We start from the raw sequence: 25,464 nt of genomic DNA on the forward strand, positions 1-25,464 counted from the left end.
CAAACAAACATAAAATTACCTATTTTCTATGAAATACTGCAGGACTCGTATATAGGAATATGAACATGTGAACAGGGAAATATGATGTCCTTACCAATTGAACTATAAACCTCAAAAAATTAGAGCACAAAGTGGGAGTGAACTGATTGGTAAAATTCTCCAATCCAAGTCCTAATTTTCCATGTCGACCATCTCCAAAAGTATACATGAGACCTAAATCTAAAATGCAAAAAAAGAGAGAATTACAAAATCCTTACTTGTATAGATCTATTTGTAAATAGACAAACATATTTACTTACATTGCAATTACAATTTCCCCCTCAAATGCTGCAATGAATTTACTCTGATCCGTTGATATTTCCACGCTCTCTACGGTCTCTGTGGTCCTGCACGTAACATTAGGCAGCAGGTACTCTGAGAATAAATCACTAAGCTGTTGGTGGCTTGTGACTTTGAAGCCCAGCTGTGTGAGGCACTGTGTGGAACAGCAGTACCCCAGCGTGAGCTGCCTCTTGATACACACCATCCTCTCAAGGGGAAGGAGATTTTTGGATTCTGACACCCTATGCTCCAATACGATCTACTTTTTTTTCCCACTCAAGTTTCTCAACCTTGGCACTCCTGACATTTGGTGCCAGATAATTCTCGGTTGTGTGGGTCTGTCCTGTGCACTGTAGGATGTTCGGCAGAATCCTTGGCTTCTACCTACTAAATGTCCATAGAACACCCTGCCTCCACAGTTGGGACAATCAAAAACATCTGCAGACACTGTCATGTGTCCCTGGGCAACAAAATGGCCACTGGTGGAAAACTACCGGCTTAGATCAATCCAACTGTCTCTTTTACTAATTCAGCTCCTGGGTTGTGGAACGCCGCTGAGGGAAGTGTCATAAACCAACCATGCTGACTAGTCCCTAGAGCAATGGCGAGGGCCCCCCTGTGGCCCACGATAATGATAAGTAGTCTGGCTGTTGCTCTCCAGTTAATCCTTCTGCCCACTGCCAGAACAGCTATTCTGAACCTTCACTCCTCTTCTCAAGCCCTCCTTCACACCCTCTCTCTCAGGGGGTGGAAAGTGCCATGGAAGCAGAAGGAAAGGCAAGGGGGCCAGGACGGGTGCAGAAGAGGGGGATTTCCTTCTAGTCTGGGGATTAGGGAAGGCTTTTAAACAGACCTGAAGGATGATTAGGGTTTCAACTGCAAGAAAACACATATGAAGGCTTTGAATCAAGAGAAAACATAACACAGTCAAGAGACTGAAAGGCAACCAATGTGCCTGGAGCACAAAGGGGCCAGGGGTATGAGATGAGTCTGAAGAGGTAGGAAGGAACCACACCACAGAGGACCCTGTCGGTTCATAATAAGAATTTCTGAATTCTACCTTAATGGCAATAAATTGAATGAATGGTTTTAAGTCAGGAAATGATAAGATCACATCTGGGAACTTCTAGTTTAAGACGGCAAAGTAATCTCATACTAAGAAAATCCAAAAGAACTTAAGGAAAAATGATGAGAAATAATAACATAATTCAGTGAAGTGTCAAGCTCAAAAATTAATACAGAGGAGCAACTGTGTGGTGCAGTCGGTTAAGCGTTTTACTCTTGGTTTAAGTTCAGGTCGTGATCTCAGGGTCATGAGATTATGCCCTGCGTCCGGCTCTGTGCTCAGCACAGAGTCTGCTTCAGATTTTTTCTCCCTCTCCCTCTGCGCCTCTTGCTTGTGTGCTTGTGCTTTCTCTCTCCCTCACTCATTCTTTCTCAAATAAATCTTTAAACAAATAGAAAATAGATCCCCTATTAATAAGCAATAACCAGTATTTAAACCCCAAACTTAGACGCTTACAATTCTTACTATTAGCCACTTATTTCCTTTCTTTACGTATACTCCTATTCTCTTTATCATCCTTTTCCCTTCTTCTTCCTTCTTCTTTTGACCCTTGATTTCTTTACCCAAAGTGCTTTTTAGGCTTTGTGTTTTAACTTGATTATCTTTAGCCAGAAAAGATAAACTCTGATCCAAGCTACCTGATTGTACTTCCAACCTGAAAGCTTTTTTAAACCATGAACCACCGGCTGACATAATGGGGAACTGGCAAGAACTTACAGATAACTTACTACACACCTCTTGTTAGTCCTGGAAGAAAAAAAATTCATAACACCGGTCCCCTGAGGAAGCTTGATGAGCAAAAAGCAAACAAAGTTAATGTTCAATTATTTGTGCTATAACTTCTTTCATCAGGGGGAAGGTAGTATGAAAGTTTAACCAAATAATCTAATTGTGTGTTAGATGATCCATAAAAAGTATGCATTTCCCATCAATGGCAATTTAGGGTTGATGAAAAACAGCAGTAAGGACAGTGAAATTGACACTAGGACCCTGCAGTAAGGGATACATATCAACAACTGTTCTGGGACTATGAATGAATGATAATTCTTTACATTTTATATAGTTCTATTTCACACCACATTAACAAGGACATTGACACTTGAAAATGGGCAGGTAGTTCTCTCTGAAAGGCTCTTTGGGGAAGAAGGAACAGTGTATGGTAGTATACGTTGTATTTGTGGATTACTAGTTGCCCCAACTAGATACCATCAGATGAGCTCCATTTAGCAGTAGCTTTTTTAGAAAGAAGGAAACAAATGTAGAAATACCAGTATCTGGTTTATTTCAAAATACTGTACGATTTCTGCCTTTTTAATGCTTTACTTCATTTTTAGATAGAAACGTGGGCTAGAAATAGTGAAATTACAGGGGTATTGTTCCAAAGCAATTACAATTGTAGAGTATATCAATTACCTACAGGTAAATGAGTTATTTCTAGGGGAGAATCTTTATTGAGTCCATATTAGCAGCACCTAGTTTTTGAGGTTGAGAAGTAGACCCAAAGCAGTATCTCCCTGGATAAAGGAGAAAGTACAGAGCAAAGGGTCTAGAGGAGCCTGGTATCTGCCTAGTGGCCTCTGAGGTGCCTTTCTGTCACTGTGGAGAAAGTAGCAAAGAATCACTCCTGAAAACGCCTCCTAGCGGCAAAAGCTTCAAAGGCATTTATTCAGCCTGTATGTAGCTGTGTCAGACTAAACATGGAGAACATTTTAAAGTTCTTTCTTCTACGACTTTTCCCTCTGGCCTGAGCAGAGTTAAGAGCCTTCAAACTAATGTAATTTCAAAAGGATTCCAGCTTTCTGCCAAAGTATAATACTATGATATTACCTCTGACACCACTGACTTGTTTTGAGGTTCTAAATCTTTGGATCATTTACACTGATTTGAAATTGAATTGAAATATTAAAAAAGAGTTTACAACTTTACACTTTGGCATATTAAACAAGAACTTTTCTTGATTAAAATTTTTCAGTTATTGGTTTTCTCAGTTATTGATTCCTTTGCTTAGATACATTCATTTCACACAGTTTGTATTTTGTTGTAAAACATACCCCGTTCTAGAAATACGTAGCAGAAATTCTCATCTTTACCTGTTATCAGAGCTGTGTGATTTTCTCCACAGAAAATAGAACTTATTTTCAGATCCTTAATATGCTCAATGACTTTGGGTACTGAAGTTTCAAAAAGAAAGGTACCAAGACCCAGCTGACCAAACTGTCCCAGCCCAAAGGTATACACAGCTTTCTCTGAAAGGGAATGAACAAATACAAGAAAAAGATTGCAGGGAAGCAGACACTGTCACCAGTATATCTAGAAAACTGTGACATTCAAACTTTTGTGATGAAAGTTAAATGCCCCTAAAATATACATGTAAGAATACCTAATACTTAGGTATACATTCTCAGTGATGAAGGAGGGGAAAAATGACAAGGCAGACGATTGTAAAAGTTATGGCATGGGCCTGATTTTACCTTTTACATATAACCATAAAAAGAATTGCTAAAGACACATCAGTCAGTGAACTACCTAACATGTACCTATTATTACCACTCGGCTCTTTAAAAATGGCATCAATTGTCATTAAGCTAATTCCTTTCGTTGCCTTAAAAAAAAATGAGCAGTGTTTCCTACAGAAAAACTCCTTACTTCTCAAAAATAGTTTATCAGAATAACCTACTTTGTAAAACAATTTCAGAGGACAATTTGCATGAGAATTGAAACTCACCGTAGATATGCTTGATTTACTCACAGGTAAAGTTCCTTTCCTAGGAAGTGTAATAATAATGAAAGGAGGGACAAAAGCTTTTCCTTTATATTAATATTTTTTAAGCAACTCCAAAGGACCTCCGATAACTTAGTAAACATTAGCTCATACGTTCTCAAGAAATGGAAAAGCACAAAAACAGGATAAATGAGTGGTGACAAAAGGGTCCCTTTAGACACACAACTCTGGCTGGCCCTGAGTCAGGAAGCATGGTCTCCTCCAAAGTCCCACGCGTTGCCTCTCCATGTTACAGGAGGAAGAGCAAGAGCTTTGGATTCGGGCAGGAGTCCAAACCTCCGTTATTACTAGCTGTGGCAAGCAGGCCAGTTATCCAAATTCTCTGATGTTATAATTCCTCTCTAATAGAGTTGCTGTGAGGCTTGCATGAGAAAACATTCAGACAGATTTTAAGACACACTAGGACATTCCATTTTAAGAACATTTTTCTAAAAAGTAGCTAATCAACTCATCTTATTTCTGACAGTGGAGGATCCTGATGAACACATAATTATCTAGTGTCATATGGTTTTACATTTTTCCTAATAATGCTTTCTTCATAAATAAGACAGAGGGATAACACCTCTTAAAGAAAATATGCTGTGTCAACGAGATGAAGCCACACTGAGGCTATGGCAAAACATCCTTATTTTAACGTAAAAAATACCATCTCTTAGTTTAATTAATAATCGCAGAGCATGTCACCAGTTCTGAATGTTGGGTTAAATTATGTGGGCTGTCTGAGATGAGCCTGTGAAATGAGGACATTTAGGCCACCTGAATTACGTGACAAAAGTTTTGCTCCTTACCCTGTTCGGTTCACTTTCAGGTACTTGGCTGATTAGCAGTGATGACAGTTTCAACTTAAAAAAAAAATGACCTAAGACTCTTCTTTTTTTTTTAACCTAAGGACATTACATATAACAATGAATATAATTTTAACCTAAGGACATTACATATAACAATGAATATAATTTTTGGTCTTATCACCTTTGTAACATTTAACAACGTAATTCGATGCTGACAAATGATACCCTATTAGGAAAACGGTTTTTATTAGGTGGCTTCATATGAATATTATTCTGATTTCCCAGAATACATTTGATTTCATGACTAGTAACTTGTTGCCCTGTAGAGATCCTGAGTTTGTCCAAATATAATCTAGAGAAGTTAAGTTCTTATTTTTCCTTGGAATCCAGACTTTATTGTGGACCCCATTTTATAACCAGGACTTTCTTGGCTTTTGCTAATGCTGGTGATGACATACCAGATTACATCTATCACTCTGTCTCACTTAGTGTATCCCAAGTTCCAAGCTGACACTTTCTCAGCAGTTCACTGTTTCCCTGATTCGAAGAAGAAACTAATCATACCATCGCCACAACCAGTAGTTGTATTTTCTAACCTCTTAAGGTCACGTGGAGTATTATGTTTTAAATAAATTCATCAGCAATGAATTAATTTAAATTATCTTTAAAGTATTTTAATGAAAGGTACCCAAACAGATTTTAAGATCAGAATTACAGACAAAAGGAAAAACAATGCTAGGGAGGGCCCCCATAGAATCATCTAATCCAATTCCTTTCCTTTGGTGAAGGGAATGATCTAGAACAGATGGTTAGCTATTCTTTCCTTTAAGGTCTTCAAAGTATTCTATAACTCTTAGGTATTCAATTTAGTACTTAGTCAAGATAATCAACATGGGCTTCACGTCCGTTTCTTCATCAGTTAGGACTATTTCTGTCCACACTGTATTCTGAAACACAGGTTTCTCACCAGGGCTGGCTCATCATAAAGTTCTCACAGGTCCGTGGAGAAATGTGAAAAATAGGCAAAGCAGTAAATTTTCCATACAGATAAGTGTATATAATTTAAGAGGGTGTCTTTTACAATAAAATTGAGAGCTTTTTAATTTTGGTTTTGAAATGCCCCCTTATTTATGATACAGTGGTGAAAAGGTTGCATTTTTTCTGCAATGCCCATATTTAGCCAAATGCAAATCAGAAGATCGCAACCATCTGTTGGTCTTCCTATTCTTGTCACAAAATTAAAAACTTAAAATACAAAAACTTTCCTGGTGTGTGAGATCCCGAAGTCTGCAAAAATCTAGAGAGAATAATTTCTGGCAACATAGTTTTTAACCTCAAAATTAAGTCCACAGAAAGCTAAATGTCTATAATATTGCAAGAAAATATCACACTTAGGTGCATTTTTAAATTTTAAGTATAATTAAAAGTATCATGGATTATCTGGATGCTCATTTAATGTAATGATATTTTATAATATATAGTTGAATGATGTTATTTTATATAATCAACATTTGTGTCCTTTAGAATAACCTTCAATCACCTAATAAATTCTATAATGTTTGTTTAAACTAGAGAAATTGCAGAACACATAAAGAATAAGTTGAATTTCTACCTATAGAATACATTTTCAGATAATTTATAAAGATTAATTTCTAAGTTTAATTCCTAAAATAAATATTCTTAAAAATATATGAAAATCCATTTTGTTAGCAGAAATTCAAAGAAATCTTACACCTCTTTATTATTATTATTATTTCCAAATATAGAATGGAGGCCTTGAAAAAAATTATTTCTAACTTGGAAACAGATTCCATCTGGGAATTACCATTCTGGGAAACCAGCGCTTAATAAGCATGACTTGGACTAGAACAAAAAGTCAAGGAAAAGTGATGTAAGAGAGGAAAGTCTAAAGATAAAATATCACTCAATCACCTTGCAACATTAAGCAAATCATCTGAGAATGGGGTATTATTCAAAATTTCCCTACAACACTGCTAACTTTGGGTTACTGAAGATTAAGCGGTGACTTCAGAAACTGTTAATTTCTTTTTGACCAAAAAATGTAATATTTCACTAGCTGTATTACCTGTACACTACCCAAATAAATCTAATGCTGAACAAATTTGGAGGCAGCAATTTAGTAAGCACAGTATCAAGTAGTATGTATATTGTACCGTATTGACTGGAATCCTGAAAAATGACATGTCATACCAAATATAAAATTCAGAAGCCAAAATTGACATTGCTATTAAGGTTCTAACTTTATTATCTGTAATTTAGAATCTTAACACTTTTTGATGAATTACTATAATAGAACATAAAAATCACAAAGAAAATACCAAGTTTTACATTGTGAATATTACGAAGAAAAGAATTATTAATGACATGTAGAAAATAGCATGAACAGGGAAAAGAAGGTATTTCAGGAAAAATGATATCAATTTTAGATAAATATAGAATACACACACACACAAGGAAAACAGTTTGTCGTTGAAAGCAAGCTAAAAACAATGTTATCTGCTGCCATTAAAGGTGTTAAGATCATGAAAATGTCCATTATGTTAGCAAAAACAATTCCACAAGATTCATTTTTTTCTACTTACAATTTTCTTCCATAGGCCAAAAATATGTATTAACTATGGAAATCAAAGATGGGGGTCTTAATGAAAAAAGATGCAAGGCCAGCTTGTATGAGGTGTCTAATAAAGTCAAGCTCACAGAAGCACAGACTAGGATGATGGCTGCCAGAGGCTGGGAGGGGGAAAGGGCTGCAGCTAATTAATGGGTATAAAGTTTCAACTATGCAAGGTAAGGTCTAGAGATCTGCTGTGCAACACTGTGCCCATAGATAACAATTACTGTATTATAGACTTGAAAATCTATGAAAAGAGTGGATCAGATGTTAAGTGTTTTTATCACAATAGAAGAAAATGAGTGTATTTTTAAAAAATTATTATTAGCCATCTCAGAAAGCAGGGAACAGAGGGTGGGCTCCACACATACCTGTGAGAACCACAGTGTGCCCTCCACCACAAGCTACTTGCACCACCTTCTCAGGAATTCCAGGCACCGGCTGGGGCATTCTGTGATTGACCAGCAGCTGATTGGGAAGACCTAACTTTCCACACTCCGGTTCTCCAAATGTATACAGTTCTCCCTCCGCTATTGAAGGAAAAGTACAACGATCAAAGATGACAGAATTATGGACAAAATAATAGTCTTTGAGGGTACACATTCTCATGTTCGACAAAAAATTCAGAAAATGATAACTTGATTAATTTACCCTTTCTTGAGATATTTTTACTGTATGGTAAGGAAATAAAGCTAAGATTTTCTTTTCTCCTTGATTATGCTAATCCAAAGTCTTTATGAATTCATGACATCACTATTAGTGAACTAGAAAACGATTTTAGCTGTTTCACATAGAGACCATCTTATTTCTTCTACTTCCTTTTATAGTAAAGCAAAATGACTAGACATTAAGCCCCCATTAGGACATGGATTTTGTCTTGTTCACTTTGGTATTCCAAGAACCTAGCAGCGTCTGGTATATGAAATATTCAATGAATACTTGTTAAACAAATGAATAATTGCTTTTATGAAACTTGTTTCATAAAATGCACTTATGTGTGAAGTAAATATGATGAGTGAGTCTTAAGACAGCAGATTTTGCTCAGTTAGATGGCACTTCCTTCAGAAAGATTCTCTTATCAAGGAACTTGTGACATTTAATCACTGTCTTGTCCATACTAACACTACTAACCTGCTTCTCTTATTATAGTTATCACACTATGAGTTTCTTGAAAGCAGAACTTTTTAGAATTCATTTCTATGCACTGAACTGAGTTCTATAAGACAGGAATTTAAAAACCTTTGTAGATACATAATCTAATTTGACACAGAACATATCACCATTCATGTCAGGAGAGAGGTAACACAGTGTATCTGGTTGTTTATTATTTGCATGTCTCCAAGAGAACCATGATTGAGCACTGACCAACCCCTGGGAATGTGGCCCTTGGAGTGTTCTTTCTGCTAGTGACTGATGATTTTGTTTTGTAACCCAAACAATGAATTATGCCAGCTTGGGTTCTTAGGGTTATTTGCACAACCATCGACATTGATGAGGTATGCTTGGTTTCATTGTGGAGGGATCGGAGCTTCGGTTGCTATGACTACTTGCTAGCAGGGTATGCCCAGACAATCAGCACCCCCACATAAAAGCCAAAGACCCTGAGAATAGAGTGGGCTTCTCTGGGCAGGGACATTACACACACACATCTGTAGTTGAAAGCATGTCCTGTGCAGCAAAGAGGAAGGACTAGGAAGTGTATGCTAGATTTCTCTGGAGGACACATATCTCCTTCCAGCTGTTTTTGTCTGTATCCTTTGCTGTAATAAATCTTAGCTGTGAGAATAACTCTCAAGCTACTGAGGCTTGAGAGTCCTTCTAGCAAAACAGAACTTGGGGAAGTTGTGGGACATCCAACACACATAGTATGCACCACTTAAAACTTGGTCAAATACTACAAACCCAGCTCTACTGATTTTCTGGGTTGATCTGCACAGAAAATGAAATTTTCTAAACTACAGCTTTCTATAAAGTATTTAGCAAGCACTGGCACAGAACTGCTCTGTTGGTTCCCGTCCTCTTTTTCCCATGCCTCTCGCCTCTCATATGAAAGGAGTTACTAAGTCCAAATGAGGTTCTTTCCACTTCTATGTGTAAATTCCTGCTGCTCCTTGCACCTTAACATGGGTGAATTGTATGGTATGTGAGCTATATGTCAATAAAGCTGGTTTTGTGTATGTTCTTTGACTTTCTTTTTTTTAATTTTTAAAATTTTAATTCCAGTTGGTTGACACAGTGTTAATATTAGTTTCAGGTGCACTACCATACACCACCTCGTGCTCATCACAAGTGCCCTCCTTAATCCTTCACCTATTTCATCCATCCCACTTACCTCCCCCCCCAACCATCAGATTGTTCTCTATAGCTAAGAGTCTGTTTCTTAATTTGTCTTTTCCCCCCTTTGCTCATTTGTCTTGTTTCTTAAATTCCACCCAATAAAACTGTTTTTTTAAAAGGCATAAATATAAACAAAACAAAAAAGTTCAATGTAATGCCTATTGGCTACAATGAGCAATTCCTTGTTTTCCTATTGGCTAAAGTAGAGTTTAGTCATAAAATTGATTTGGCAGTTTTATTAAAATCTAAGTATAAGACAATGCTTTTGCTTGGGATTTTTGTTTGTTTTTCCATTTGTGTTTTGTTTGTTTGTCTTATAAACAAAGTGAGCACAGACTATACCAACCCCAGGAGCCGGAAAGTTGCCGATAAGTTGGTAGGTAGCATTGCCCCAAAGTACACAGTTAATTGTTCATTCATTTACTCCCTCATTTGAGGATATTTACTATTAGTTTGTTCAAGATACAAGCTGATAGAGTGGTGAACAATGGCAGCTGAGTTGGAGTTTGCCCTCTCTTGGTACCATGGTGCTACCAATTCATTGGTAAATCTGAGGGCCACCGGAATGGGTCAATCAGCACTTTCTAAATCTGAGGTGCATAGAAAAAGGAGTAAATGTAAAACAAAGACTTAGAGATATCTAAGAGGGGCCACAGAACTATTTCCTCTAGGTGTTTTTGCTGTTAGAAAAACCACCAATAGGATGGAATGATCATACTTCTATCACTCCCTGTGTAGATACAGACTATAACATTTTGAATATTTAACTAAGGCAGAAAAGGTTGCCAGGGAGCCCCAGAAAGGGAGAGATTGGGGATGCTAAGCAAAGTTCCAGCAAAGGAAATCCTATCACATACTGAGCAATCTTCCTTTTCCGTCTATTCTACATCCCTGCTCTCACAATGAAAGTCTATGACTCCATTACTAAACAATAAAAGCAAATTATCAGGACAAGAGTAGAGTAGGTCTAGGTAGAGAGGCAAGTGCACCCAAGGGAAGGTGGCCCATAGATCTCATTTCCAATGCCAAGGAATCCAAGAAGTTTGAGAATCAATGTTTAGAAGTCTCTAACATACACACTGTTTTTCTAATATTTTCTAATATTCACTAAAAAAAGATAACAGGTCAGAGTGAGTTTGAAATTATAAACTCTCATTATTAAAATGGAGAGACACTGTGACCCAAAACAGACTACAATCATTTCATTATACAGACTGCCATCGCATTATTTCCACAGAACTATAGAATGTTAGATTTTATCATTAACTGAGTAAATAGTTAGAAATAAGAGGTAACATGATGAATCCAAAATGTTCTGTCTTACTTGTTACAAAAGCTGAATGGTAATATCCACAAGAGATCCAGGAGATAGGTTTCCCAACGGTCACTTGTTGAGGGACACACACATTAGTTATATTTTTTAAACCAATTTGCCCTTCAGAATTGTCACCCCACATAAAAAGCTCTCCATCCTCTATAAAGAAAACACAAGGAGGAAAAAAAAGGTTTTAAGAGGTAGCAAGGCTATCAAGTTATTATATTTCCAACACAGCATTTATTTTTTTAATTTAGAAAAACTATGTGTCTTGATAGAAAAGTGCTACTAAGACATTCACACCAGCTTGCTGCATAAGAGTTCAATTTATAGTATGAAAGGCTTCTATGATGATAAAGGACAGAGAATAACATGATGCAAATCGTGTCCATATTTTTATCTCAACAGCAAAGACAGAATGTTCTTCCCTATAACAACCTTTTCTTAGTCTACTGTCTGAACAGCAAATGTTTCTTCCTTTCAAGCAGTCGGCCTGCAACTGAACTGAACGACAGCATGGGTTCTGTCGCCAAGTCCCAGGTCAAAAGGGCCTGGAGGACCTTGCTCTTGAGAACACTGTAAAAACGAAGTTTTAAGGAAAGACAAAAAAGAAAAAGAAATGCATTTCATTTTTTTTTTACAATTTATACTTGAAAACACATACCACAGCTTCAGAGATTGAGATACGTGAGCAGACAGAACATCTCCAAAACACATTAGCTTGTGTTCTGATTAGGGTTCCAACGGAAGAAAAAGTGAAGCTAGGCAAAATACTTTAGAAAGGAAACTATCAAGACTTACATCTTTTAATTAATTTAAAATTTTTAAATCTTTGATTTGAAGTGGTTTAATAATAAGGGAAATCAAGAGAAACTGAAAGAACCACAAGGACACCGAGAAGCTAGTGGACGGTGGACGGTACTGCAGGCACGGCGCTGCAGATGGTACTCCAGCCCTCCTGGCAGCTGGAGCAGCACTGTGGGCCACACAGCCCCCCCCCCCACTGGAGCAGAGAAGCCCACCGGCAGCTTCTTCACAGACACCACGTGGATCTTGGCTTCCATCTTGAGGACATTTTTCACATGGGCTTTGAGAGGGAGGGCAGAGAGATACAATGACCAATACAGACCATATTTAATTTTATTTTTTAAAGTTTATTTAAGTAATCTCCACACCCAAGGTGGGGCTCGAACTCACAACCCCAAGAGTCACGTGCTCTTCCGACTGAGCCAGCCAGGCGCCCCCAGACCGTGTTCTGTTAACACATATCCAATAGATTTCTATGTTTCTGATAGCAACTTTATTATAGCTGCAAATATAATGCTCAAAACACATGATGAATATTTAATTTCTATAGGAGTAGATGGAAGCATGGCAGCTATGTGTGTGTTTCCGTCTAACTCTAAATAAGCGCAAAACTGGACTATATGTCATGATTCAAAGTTCAATTTTTATGTCTTCTGAAAACACAAAGTTAATGAAAGAAAATGAAACAGCAATGCTGGGGTCAGATGACTCAGTCGGTATATCCTGGTCTAAACGAAAGGGATGGATCCCAGCCTCAAGTGGGACAAAATCTCACCAGTTAGTGCAGCTGAAGTATTGGATCCAGCAGAGAGCTGTTTAATCTTACGCTGGCAAGTAAAAAAACTAATTAGATGAAAAGAGTTTCTCTCGTCAGTGTCACCAAGTCCCAGCTGTCCTTCATTATTTCCTCCAGCTGCGTATACTTTGCCTCCTTCTGCACATGGAAAAAGAAACATTGATATGCTATAGTCACCATCTTTACGAGACAGGCCAGTTACCAGATATTTCCTCTATTAACAGTTAAGAAAGCTAAAAGCTGACATTATCCTACCATTTGGCGAACAACTTCAATCTGTTGTCAAAAATCAAGCAAAACAAGCAGGGTTATATTTTGTGAAATTTTCTAAATTGGTCTAGAGCTTAAGTAGCAATTGAAATGCACAGAATGTGTGGAATGTATTTTCCTGCTAATGCAGCACTTTATTAAATCAGAGCAAAAAGAGGAAAGTAATTTCCAAATTAGCTTATAATCCAAATCGAACTATTTTAAAAGAGATGTGGTTCATTAATTTTAACTTCCATACCCATTAAAGATATAATATGTAATGAGTAAAATGAGGCAAATCCAAAAAGAATATAATTAGAAACATGAAAATTCTATGTGTATTTAAATTTTCTAGCTAAGTAGAAATGCAGTATAGTATTGTGTTTAGGAGAAAGGACTGGAGAGCCAGATTTCCTGGGTGCAAATGCTGGCTTGCCACTCATCAGCTGTGTGACCTAGGGCAAGCTGTACTTAACTTCTCAGTGGCTCATTTGCCTCATCTGCAAAACAGGGATAAGAATACCCTTTAAAAAAATACTGCCTACTTCACAGAGTTATTTATAAATATCAAATCAGCTGACATTTATAAAATTCTTAGAATGGTGTTTGGCTTGTACACTCTATATAAATGTGTTAGTTGCTTTATTAATTAAATATGAAGTGTACCGTGCCTAGATAATAAAAATTGCCCATAAGCTTAAAAATAATGAAGATTTTTAAAAACATACACATATTAAAAATTAGTTATATCTGTCATACAAATGCACATGAAGTTAAATTAAATTACAGGGGAAACTGAGGGCAAAATCTGCCTCAATCAGTAAAAACTTAAAGTTAGATATTATTTTAGAAAAAGATGAAACCTAATTGAGGAACCAAGACTAGCTTTCCAACGGAACATACGGAACAAGGCCACACAATTTAACATATATGGCATAAACCAGAGTTCGTGCAATGCTAAAGCAGTTCAAAGCACCATGAGTCAAAGTTGAAGAGCCACAGAAAGCTCCATGAAAGAAGACTTATACTGGATCTTAAAAGATAAGGATGTGAATAAGAGAAAGTCATTTTAGCAAGGAAAAAGTATGAATGAGGGCAGGGGCTAAGGAGGAGCCGGAGGCGGTGAGAATAACCTGAACACAGAAGAGGCTGTGGGGGGGCGGTTAGGAAAGGCTGTTCAGTGACCAGCGCCTGGATGTCCATTTGTTCCAGCAGCATTTGTTGAAAAGACTACCTTTTCTCCATTGAATTGCCTTGGCACTTTTGCCAAATGTTAGTTGGGCATATACGTGTGGGTCTACTTTTGGATTCTGTTTTGTTCTGATAATCTTTGCCTCTCTTTTTGCAAATAGCCCAGTGTCTTGATTACTGTGGCTTTATAGGTCGTGAAATCAGTAGTGCTACTCCTCCGATTTTGTTCTTTTCAAAACTGTTTTGGCTATTCTAGGTCCTGTGCTTTTCCATATAAACTTCAGAATCACCTTGTCAGTTTCTACACACAAACATACACAACCCATTTGGATTTTGATTGGAATTGTGCTCATATCAATAGTCTTTTGGGGTGGCTTCCACTCACCCTCAGAAAAGAGGAAAGAGCAAGATCAGGAGCAAGTGGCTCCTGAGGTGTGCACATAGGTAAAGATGGGCTGCCCCTTGACATAATCCAAGAAAAGAAGATTTATTTACGTATTTTCAAAGGCAAACAAGTGTGCTAACCATTTACATTTGAAAAAATCTTAACCTTACTATTGCCAAGGTACCACTTCTCTTAATTTTACAAAGCTACAAATGTTACTGGAGTAAGAACTCGGTCCTCAAATTGGGCAGGAAGTCATACAGATTGAATACTACACCTGTTGAAACTAGGGTGTGGTTCCGTCCACAGGCAGCAAATTTCACTTTTTCAGGTTTTAAAGCTAAAAAAATGACAAAAGATTTTATGGTTATAAAAATGACAAATAACACAGGTCAAATCGTAACTAAGCAGTAGAAATGAGATTTAAACCCAGGCCCATCTGTCTCCAAAGTTGATGTTCTTAACTAATAAGCCAAAAGTTTGCAGAACTAGCCGGGCATTATAATAACCAGCGGAGCTTCGAGAAAAATAGATAGCTCGGCCCCAGCCCTGGAGAATCCGAGTCAGTGGGTCTGAGGTAAGGCCTAGGCATCCATACATTTTTTAAATCTCCACAGGTAATGAGTATGTGCTGAGATTCGTGGCACTGTTACGTTGCCTCTTCACCAATCTGCTCTATTCCCTCATCTGCTATCACCATCGTCAAGCTCACCTTCTACCTCACACAGTGAGGTACAAACACTACAAGTCCAATGGTCACAGGCATAACCTATGTTAAAGCTCTGAGTCATTCACTTGCATGTTCAAAAAAGATTTACAGAACATCTCCTAAATGCTTAGCACAGAGGCTGCAAAGATCACTAAGACAGAGTCCCCGGTGTCAAAGATCTCATCGTCTAGACAATCCCGTGTTACTTCATCTATTAGATATTTGAGAGTAAAGATCTTGTGAATAAACACAGGGTTTAAAAAAAAATAACAAACAACCCAGGGTTTAGTAGACTGTGTTCAATAAACACTTTTTGACCAAGTGGAATACTTTGAAAATTCCGTAACATTATCTATAAAAAATAACATGGATATGCTAAATTACAATGACATTTTGAGCTGAAATTAAAAATTTGGCTAAGATCGGAAACCGGGGATATACTGTATGGTGACTAACATAATATAATAAAAAATCATTATAAAAAAAAATTTGGCTAAGAAGATTAAGATTACCGCTCTTGTCACATCACCACTCAAGCTTAGTTGATGTTCACAGTTATGTTCACAGTTTGATGTTCTTTGTATATACAATAACAGTAATATTTAAGCAGGTTAACAAACAGGCAAAATAAAAGGATATTCAAGTGCAATACAGAAGAATCATTACTTCCTTTGTGTTCTCTGAGTTTAAAAGCAATGTGATTTTTATTTATTTTTAAAGTTTTTTTAGCAATGTGATTTTTAGACTCTAACATAAAATAGTTCTGGTTATCATATAAAAATGAAGTTAAACACCAATAATAGTCAAGTAAATAATGGAAAATAAAGAACTAAGGCTTTATTATTCCTAATATGATATTAAAGAACATCACAATCAATATAAAAGTACTTTATGTAATTTAAATATTTAAAGCAATAAAGAAGAAAAGACCCCAAACCTTTGACACATGTTGGCTTGTTAACAGTTGACTTTGATCCTAATCCTAACTGGCCCCAGTTGTTACTGCCAAACATGTAAAGTTTATTATTTCCTGGTGGGAAGGAAAAAGACATAAGAAATTGAAACATTTTCAACATAAAGTGATGTGAGATGAACTCATCACAAAGCAATAAAAAAGCTACACTTAAAACTTGTATTGCTTTTGTGTGTTGAAACAGGTTACCTTGCCCAGGTTAAAGTGAATTTAACTGTCCATCTATAGGTTACCAGATTCTGTTAGGTGTAAAAAGTTTCTAAGATTATTCAGTAATCATTTTTGATTATATAGATATATTTAAATTTATTCCAAGAAAGTAGTGTGTATACAAAATCATATTTTAATATACCAAGGGAATTTAAAATTTAAAACACTTTCTGGATGAATCAAATTGTCAAGAATTCTCTGGTAAAAGAAAGAAAAAACACTATTCTGGTAAAGGAAAGTATATATTCAACATGTCTGAAACATGGCACATCTATAATATTGAGGATTCTCTAAGGATTACCATCCTCATTTAGGATTTCAATACTAACCTGTAACAATAGCAGTATGTTCATCTCCACATGAAAGAAATGTAGGTATATCATTTTTAAACCAAAATTTGCTGGGAATATTTTCAGCAAATTTAGTTTTTCCAAATGTAAACACAGCACCCGAACCTGCAAAGATACGATAGTTTCTATTTTACAACTTTTACTATGTTGCCTGTTACTAAAATATTTTTTCAGTGACTTATCTATACACATTCCTTGTCTCATGGCAGCTCTGCTTCCACTCTGGCACTGTTGACATCCTCCTTCTACCTTAATTCAGTCTTACTCCTCAGACTTTATTCTGGTTTTATTTATGAAATCTACTAAATATCTATTATTCATTTACTGCTGGAAAGTAAAAAAAAAAAAAGTAAGGCAGTCCTCCGTTACTAAAAGTCTTGTTGTCCCCTGGAATGAGCTGATTGATACAACCTGTGCCCTATTAACACGGGTTAACACATCATGGTCTAGTCCCTGATTGAAGGCTTTTCTCCACACATGGGAATAGGACAGTACTGAATTTCATCATTAGCATCATGTAGATAGAGGATGTTGAGATTTAACACTCTTAAATTAAGTCATTAAATACTACCTGATCTAAGTAGTATTCACAGACTACTTTGGTCCAGTACCATTTTAGAGAGAGACCAAAAATCCCTACCAGTTTTCAATAACCATTTAAACACACACACACACACACACACACACACACACACACACACGGCCAGATCCAGCTTCTGAGGAAATCTCAAGGAGAATAATCACACAGAAAGAAACTAATGGGTACCATAAACATAGGGAACATAAGTATTAATAATAAATGATAATGTACAAGGGACTAGCTACTATGAAAAACCCTTTGAGAAAAATTGTGAGGCATGTCAATTCAAACTGATAATTGAGATTGGAGAGGCCAGGTTCTAGAACACACTCTGGCTTTTTCTAGAATGAAGAATTCTGTTTTGTCCTATTCTGGCTTCCCAGATAGCCTGCCCTGATACCCTCACCCCAAGCCAGGATTTGGTGGCTCTGCTCTGTCCCCTGGTATCTATTGTGAAGTGGTACTGTCATTTTGTTTACTTCCTAGTATCTCTCACTAGGCTGTGAACTCCAGGTGGTGAACGTGTTAGAGCCAAGAGCATGGCAGAAAACGTGCGCGCTCTCTCTTTATACATATCGTTATATACATGTGTGTATGTGTATACACACACACACACTTGATTCTGCTGTAATCCAGTGTTTTGTTTTTGTTTTTTTTTTTTCAAACTGTTCGTCTTGATCCATTAGTGGGTCAGAAAAAAAATTTAGTGGGTCACGATTATCATTTTTAAAGGAATGATCTTTATAGTAAAGATCTGAGAGCATACTAAGTGGTTAGAGTAAGCACCACTTCATGAAACGTCTACTTCTGTTACACTATACATGTGGTACAACGTCACAATGTCAAATGTACTTCTGGGGGCGCCTGGGTGGCACAGCGGTTAAGCGTCTGCCTTTGGCTCAGGGCGTGATCCCGGCCTTACGGGATTGAGCCCCACATCAGGCTCTTCCGCTGTGAGCCTGCTTCTTCCTCCTCCACTCCCCCTGCTTGTGTTCCCTCTCTCGCTGGCTGTCTCTATCTCTGTCGAATAAATAAAATCTTTAAAAAAAAATGTACTTCTGGAGCGCAGGGGAAAAGTCTTAGAAGAGCACTCGTTAATGGCTCCCTCCGCACCCTCTTTCTCTAAGTCGTTTTCCCCCTCCTCTTTTACCCCACGCCCCCTAATCACCCACTCTTTAGTGCATTCGATACATAACTGGGTCTTGGGGACCTCGAAGGAGGTACTTTGGGGAAGTTTATAGGCAGGTAAAAATTGCCCCTGCGTTCAAGAAACTCATCGAAAGCTTATTTTAAAAGAAAGAGAAGCAAGCACAAGCACCCCCTTCCCCGTGCTTCCCGCCCCCCACCCTTCCTTTCCGCTCGTCTCAGGCTTTCGCGGAGGCGCGGCCCGAGCTCCACAGTCCGGCCGCCGCCGCCTGGGCCTTTTCTCCGACGGGGCGGCCCGGAGGCGGGACCTGGCCGCCAGCCCGCCCGCCCGCCCGCGGACCCTCCCTCCCGGCCCTCCGCCACCACGACCGCGGACGCGACTCACCGGGCACCACCTCCTCGGGTTCCCCCATGCCGACGGTGGTGCGGGGAACCTGGGGCTGAGCCGGAAAGGTGGCGGGGGCGATTCGGTGGGTCCTATGGCAGCGCCTCAGTCCCGAAGCGGGCCGCGGAAGCCCCCCGGGCCCCCATAGCGACACCCCGGACATCGGCTACTATCGCGTCCCCGGAAGTCAACAAACAGCCGCTAGGGGCAACGGAGGCGGAACGTTAGGGCGCGAGGCGGGGCCGGCGCCGGGGGGAGGGGAGCGGAGGGCCGGGCGGCCGGCGCGGCGCAGGCGCAGGCGCAGACGCAGCGGGCGGGGCGGTAGAGGCCGCGCGCCCTCTGGTGGCCGGGAGGGGAGGGGCGGCCACGCCGCGCAGAGATGCTTCTGAGCCCGCACGCTGATGTTGGTGGTTTATATAGGCCCCGTAAGCATAGGGACAAACGTCACAAATATCACATGGTCTGTCACTCAGGCTGTGTGACACAGGCAAACGTCGACACATAAGTGTAATAATGCTAGCAATAACTGACCGACTCTAACTAAATGGAATAGGGACTCTGCTAAACATCCGAAACGCATTTGTATTTCCAGCATGTAACCTGAGACCTTCCCTATACTAGATGCTCATTAAATCTTTATCGAATGAATGAGCCCTACCGCAGTCCTATAAGGTGGTTCACGTTACTCCCTCATAGATGTGTTGATTACACAATGGAGGAGAGCTAGGGTCTAGCTTAGTCAGCCCAACCTGTCCTTTGAACATCTCCCTCTGTCCTCCCCCAGAAGGCTGAGGTGTGCCATCCACTACTGACAGGAAATGCGCAAAGAGATTCACCAATAGCAGAACACCATTGCTTTAGAATTCCTCCAGAGACGTTTTTCTATAGTCAAACTTCAGTTTCCCATACACCATGAAACAAAGAGGCAAAAAGCCATCTTCCAGGATGAGGAAATGTATGTACATGTAGTTGTGGGCACACGCTCTAGAATCAAAGCTGGATTCGAGGACTTTGTGCGTATGAGAGCGTGTTATTGATTTCCTCAGGGAGTTTCATTAAAACCGGAAGGAGAGATTAAACAAGGAAATACACAAATAATCATTTACTTACAAAGCAAGTGTTTAATGGGGAGCACTGTCCTGGTGTGAGAGGTTAAGAATTGCTTATCTGAAGAAACATCATCAAATCTAAGAACTGAAGAAGGAGGAGCTGGGAGAGGTGAGAGAGCTCTGGGCAGAAAGTAAATCGTGGGCAAAGGCTCATAAAAAACAGAGCTCTTTCCAGGAGCTCAAAGAGGTAACACTAGCTCATGGTAAAGTGGCAGGGTCGTGAGCCGGTTAAGGATCTGAGATTTCATCCTAAGGACAACAGGAAGCCATTGAGGGGTTTTAGGCGGTGGAGTGAAAGGATCAGCTATGTGTATTCCTGGAATCATTCTGCCTGGCTGATTTGTGGGGAATAAATTGGAGCAAGGAGGAGGGCTCGAGGGCTATTGCAGATATACCGATAACCAGTCACTATGGTTTAGAACATGGTGTATTGGCTGATCTGGAGCAAGCCGACCTCAAAATGTCTTAGGAGGTAGAATCAACAGGAAATGGTATCTGACTATTGACTCTTAGGCAGTGCAGGACTACCAAATAGCTCTTAGAACAACGGCAAAGAAGAGCCCTAAATTATTTTGGGAAAAATGAGATATTCTTCATGAAAGCATCATAATAGTCACTATGGGAAAATAAGAATTTTTAAAGACTTCCTTTAGTTGGTTTTTTTCAAAGATTTTGTCTATTTATTTGAGGTAGAGAGAGAGCTAGAGAGCAGGAACAGGGGAGGAGAGGGAGAGGGAGAAGCAGACTCCGAGCAGCGAGCCTGATGTGGAACTCGATCCCAGGACCCCGGGATCATGACCTGAGTCGAAGGCAGACACTTAACCGACTGAGCCACCCAAGCGCCCCAAGTTTTTTTTTTTTTTTAATTTCAAAAAGAGAAAGCACATTTTGCTGTTGAGCATTCCAGAAGGTATTAATGCAGCTCTACTCCGGGGTTTCCAACATAAGCAAATAGGGGAAGGGTGGTGCCATTCATTAAAATGGGTAACACTGAGGAAAGAGAAGGAGGGGTGGAGTTAGGTGGCGGGGTGCTTCAGCTTTGAGCGCACTAAGGCATCAAAGAGGAGGTGCTAAGCTAGGCAGCCAATTGGCAAATAGGAGCCCCAGATGGAGGCACATATTTGGGGTTGCCTGGGTCTAGGTAGCCTCGGGAAAGACTGGAAAGTGACTATAGAATGAAAAGAAAAGAGAGGCTAGGATGAGTGGTGCTGAAGGCCAACATTTAGCAGCCCAGCAAGAGAAGATGAAGCTGAGAAGTAGGGAGGAGCCACGGAGGGAGAGCCAACAGAATAGGGCTTCGACAGGAGGGTGTGGTCAGTTGTGTCACGTGATGCTGAGAAATGAAGTAAGGCGAAAACGGCTCCCTGAAGTTCGCGATGCAGGCATCACGACTAGCGCTGAAAAGAGGTGTTTGGTAGAGTGATGGAGGAAGAAACAACACGGGAGCTGAGAGAAACAAGTGAGGGTGAACACTTAAGACATCAGGGACTGAAATGGGATAGGAGGGGACAGGAGATAGTATTTGGAGGGGGAAGGGAGGTGGTTGGAGGGCATCTGTTAAGTTTGGAGAGACTTTAGAATGGGGGGGGTGGGCAAAGCAAATAGGAGAGAAAACACAGATTCAGGAGCGTGAAGGAATAACCAATAATATAAGGGAGGAAGAGATGGCATCCAGATCTCCTGTGGAGAGACTAGTCTTAGCTAGAAGGAGAGATACTACTTTAGCCTAACAAGAGGAAAGGAAGAAAACCTCCTTGCACAATATACCACTGAGATACACACACACACACACACACACACACACACACACACACGATGGTATCTACATAAAATTGATACATACGACACAGATACATATCCCATATGTCATGTAATATACGATAATACTATTGTCTATCCCAGAAGGTGAGGTACTAGATCATGCATGTGGAAATTAGAGCATGGTGCCTGGGCTACAGAGAAGCACTCAACAGTGTTAGGTCTCATTAATAAGGCAGAGTCAGCTATGTTCCCTGTATCCATGTAACCCAGGCTATGCTGCATCGCAAGCAACACTCAAATCTCAGTGGCTTAACACAAACGAAAGTGTTTTTTCCCTCACTCATGCTACATGTCCATTGTGGGTCAGCAGGTGTGGGAGGGTCTGCTTTACCTGATCACTCAGGGGCCAGACGACTGATGGAGGTTCAGCGATCTTGTAGCTGCACCGTTTGTGACTCCTGACCTCTTTGGTCACCGTGGCAGGTCTAGAGAGAGAGAGAGGAAGCAGGAAATGAAATGTTTCAGGCCAGAGGTAACACGTTTCTGCTTCTTACCACTCCCTGGCCAGATCCAGTACCCTGTGCCCCTGCACACTACAGGCAGGCGGGCAAGGTGGGAGCATCCATGACATTGAGTAAGTAGTATGTATCTCCATAGCCAGATGGTTTCAACCTACGGAGTCATTTCCCTCATGTTGGTGAAGGCAGGGAGTTCTAAGGTATAATATTAGGACTCTCGGCTGCAGTCCTGTGCTCTCGCCATGAGCGCTCCCTTCCTAGCTGGCCAACGTCAGGAAATCATGTTGATATAGAGAAGTCGTCCCATGTCTGACAACATGCACAACTCTTGGCAATTTCCCCTATTAATTCTAGTTGTTATTCCTTTCTGGAGCATTCTGTGTCAACTTAAAAATAGAGGCATGTACAAACAAGGAAGACATTTGATGGATTACGCTTCCTCACTGAACTAGTTCCTTTCTTGGCAGCATTCAACAAAACCTCCAAGCCTTGCATTTTGAATTGCATTACAATGCAGCTGCCAATACTGTTTCTTTCTTGGGAATCAGAAAAACAGGTGTATCTCCACTTTGAAAACCATACTATGAAATCCCCAAAACATCTAGACTTACAAATCAGATTCTTTTTTTTTTTTTTAGTATTTAAGATGTATTTATCTGAGAGAGAGAGAGAGAGAGTGCACGTGCACACTGGGGGGTGAGGGGAGGCAGAGGGAGAGAGAATCTTAAGCAGACTCTGTGCTGAGTGCAGAGCCTGATGCAGGGCTCAGTCTCATGACCCCGAGATCAATAAATCAGATTCTAATAGTTTCTTTGATTTCTGAAATTTTATGGTGCAGCTCCAGGATATATGAACTGCAGACATATAGGACCAAAGCCAGGTAATTTCACATATGAAAAAGCAGCAGAAGGCAGGTGGGGATTACTATTACCCCAAGGAAGAAAATTTGCACAGTTCTTTTCTTTTTCTTTTTAAGATTTTATTTATTTATTTGACAGAGAGAGAGACAGCCAGCAAGAGAGGGAACACAAGCAGGGGGAGTGGGAGAGGTAGAAGCAGGCTCCCAGTGAGCAGGGAGCCCGATGCGGGGCTCAATCCCAGGACCCTGGGATCACACCCTGGGCCGAAGGCAGACGCCCAAAAACTGAGCCACCCAGACACCCCGAAAATTTGCATGTTTCTTAATCATTTAATCCAGTATTTAAAAATCTTTAATGCACCTACAAATCATCTAGTGGTCTTGTTAAAAATCAGATCCTGATTTAGCAGATCTCGGGTGGGCCCTAGGAATCTGCATTTTTAACAAATTCCCAGCTGATGCTAATGCTCCTGGTCCATGGATCACACTTCATGTAGCAAGAGTTTTTTTTTTTTAATGATTTTTTATTATATTATGTTAGTCACCATACAGTACATCCCCGGTTTCCGATGTAAGGCTCGATGATTCATTAGTTGTGTATAACACCCAGTGCACCATGCAATACGTGCCCTCCTTACTACCCATCACCGGTCTATCCCCTTCCCCCACCCCCCTCCCCTCTGAAGTCCTCAGTTTGTTTCTCATAGTCCATAGTCTCTCATGTTTCATTCCCCCTTCTGATTACCCCCCCTTTCTTTATCCCTTTCTTCCCCTACCGATCATCTTAGTTCTTATGTTCCACAGATGAGAGAAATCATATGATAGTTGTCTTTCTCCATGTAGCAAGAGTTTAACTCACAGAAAAGCTTAAGAAGTACTTACTAGAAGCAATAAATGAACAGGCTGGTAAATGTGACTATAGATAATTTGTTGGATAAAGGATCTAGTATTCAGAATACATATAGAACACTAATGAGTCAATAAGAAAAAGACAAAAATATAAGAAATATAAAATAATCAAAGGATATTGCATCCACAGAGATAAAAATCCACATGGCCAATAAACATATAAAAAGGTATTTAACCTCACTGGAAATAATGAAAATGTAAAATAAGTAATCATGAGATAACGTTTTATCTCATATTATTGGCAAAAATAATAACATTATTAACTTTAAATGTGTTTGAGTATTTAGGAATACAGGAAGCTTGCTAGTGAGAATGCAAATTATTATAATCCCATTACTTAAATAATTTGTCAAAATGAAATAAAGCTGAACTGGTAACTGTGCCCAAAGAGTCTTACATGAAGTTGTTCACAGCAGCACTGTTTATCCTTGAAAAAAGTGGAAATAACCTAAATGTCCATCAGTAGAGGAATGGAAAGACTGTTCACACAGGAATGAATATTGTATAGTAGTTGTAACAAATGAACCAGTTCTACATGTATGGACATGAAGAATTCTAAAAAATGTAATGTTGAGAAAAATAAAATTACAAAGTGATATGCACTATATGATGCTATTTTATTGAAAATAATTTAAACATGAAAAATAGAATATTTTGGGGGCACCTGGGTGGCTCAGTCGGTTAAGCATCTGCCTTTGGCTCAGGGCATGATCCCAGGGTCCTGGGATCAAGCTCTTGTGTGCTCAGCAGGGAGCCTGTTTCTCCCTCTTCCTCTGCCTCTTCCCCTGCTTGTGCTCTCTTACACACTCTTTCTCTCAAATAAATACAGTCTTAAAAAAATAAGAAAGAAAACAATTTTTTCTCTTTAACTCAACTTGATTGGACATAACCGAAATAAAATTAAAGTACCCATGTAAGTGTATACTCAGATGAGCTTTGGCAGAGGTTTTTACCATTACACCATGTGACCACCACCCTAAGCAAGGTAAAGATTTTCCCCTTCCATTACCATCTCCTAGAAAAAAAAAAACCCATTCTGATTTTGCATCAGTCATAAATTAGTATTGTCTTTTGTATAATTTCTTTCATGTCTAGTTTCTTTCACTCAGCATAGTGTTTTTGAAATGGTTTCACGTTGTTGTGTTTATCGGTAATTTGTTCTTTTTTTATGGATATACCTTAATTTATTTATCCATTTACCTTTTGATGGACCTTTGGATCCTTTCCAGTTTAGGGCACTCATAAATAGAGTTGCTATGGCTATTCATGTGTGTGTGTGTGTGTGT

At 39.4% G+C, this 25,464-nt stretch overlaps 1 protein-coding gene across 6 annotated transcripts in view; it reads right to left on the reverse strand.

Annotated features, from left to right (window-relative positions):
* Positions 1-22,485, reverse strand: part of RPGR (retinitis pigmentosa GTPase regulator) — a 54,938-nt gene extending 32,453 nt beyond the window's left edge. The window contains exons 1-10 of one of the 6 annotated variants that reach the window (XM_026513293.4): positions 22,284-22,485; positions 19,023-19,223; positions 16,891-17,016; positions 16,316-16,408; positions 14,947-15,009; positions 12,824-12,982; positions 11,251-11,400; positions 7,961-8,119; positions 3,478-3,633; positions 95-219 (exon numbers count right to left, since the gene is read on the reverse strand). In XM_026513293.4, coding sequence (XP_026369078.1) covers positions 95-219; positions 3,478-3,633; positions 7,961-8,119; positions 11,251-11,400; positions 12,824-12,982; positions 14,947-15,009; positions 16,316-16,408; positions 16,891-17,016; positions 19,023-19,185 — 1,194 coding nt within the window. In that variant the 5' untranslated portion in view covers positions 19,186-19,223; positions 22,284-22,485. Of the gene's footprint in view, positions 1-94; positions 220-3,477; positions 3,634-7,960; positions 8,120-11,250; positions 11,401-12,823; positions 12,983-14,946; positions 15,010-16,315; positions 16,409-16,890; positions 17,017-19,022; positions 19,285-22,283 lie in introns of those variants that run through there. The other 5 variants (XM_057310765.1, XM_044389362.3, XM_057310759.1 and 2 more) reach the window with 5 other exon arrangements.
* Positions 22,486-25,464: the final 2,979 nt, after the last annotated feature.

Source organism: Ursus arctos, chromosome X (genome assembly GCF_023065955.2).
Source record: "Ursus arctos isolate Adak ecotype North America chromosome X, UrsArc2.0, whole genome shotgun sequence".
NCBI classification, from domain to species: Eukaryota; Metazoa; Chordata; class Mammalia; order Carnivora; family Ursidae; genus Ursus; species Ursus arctos.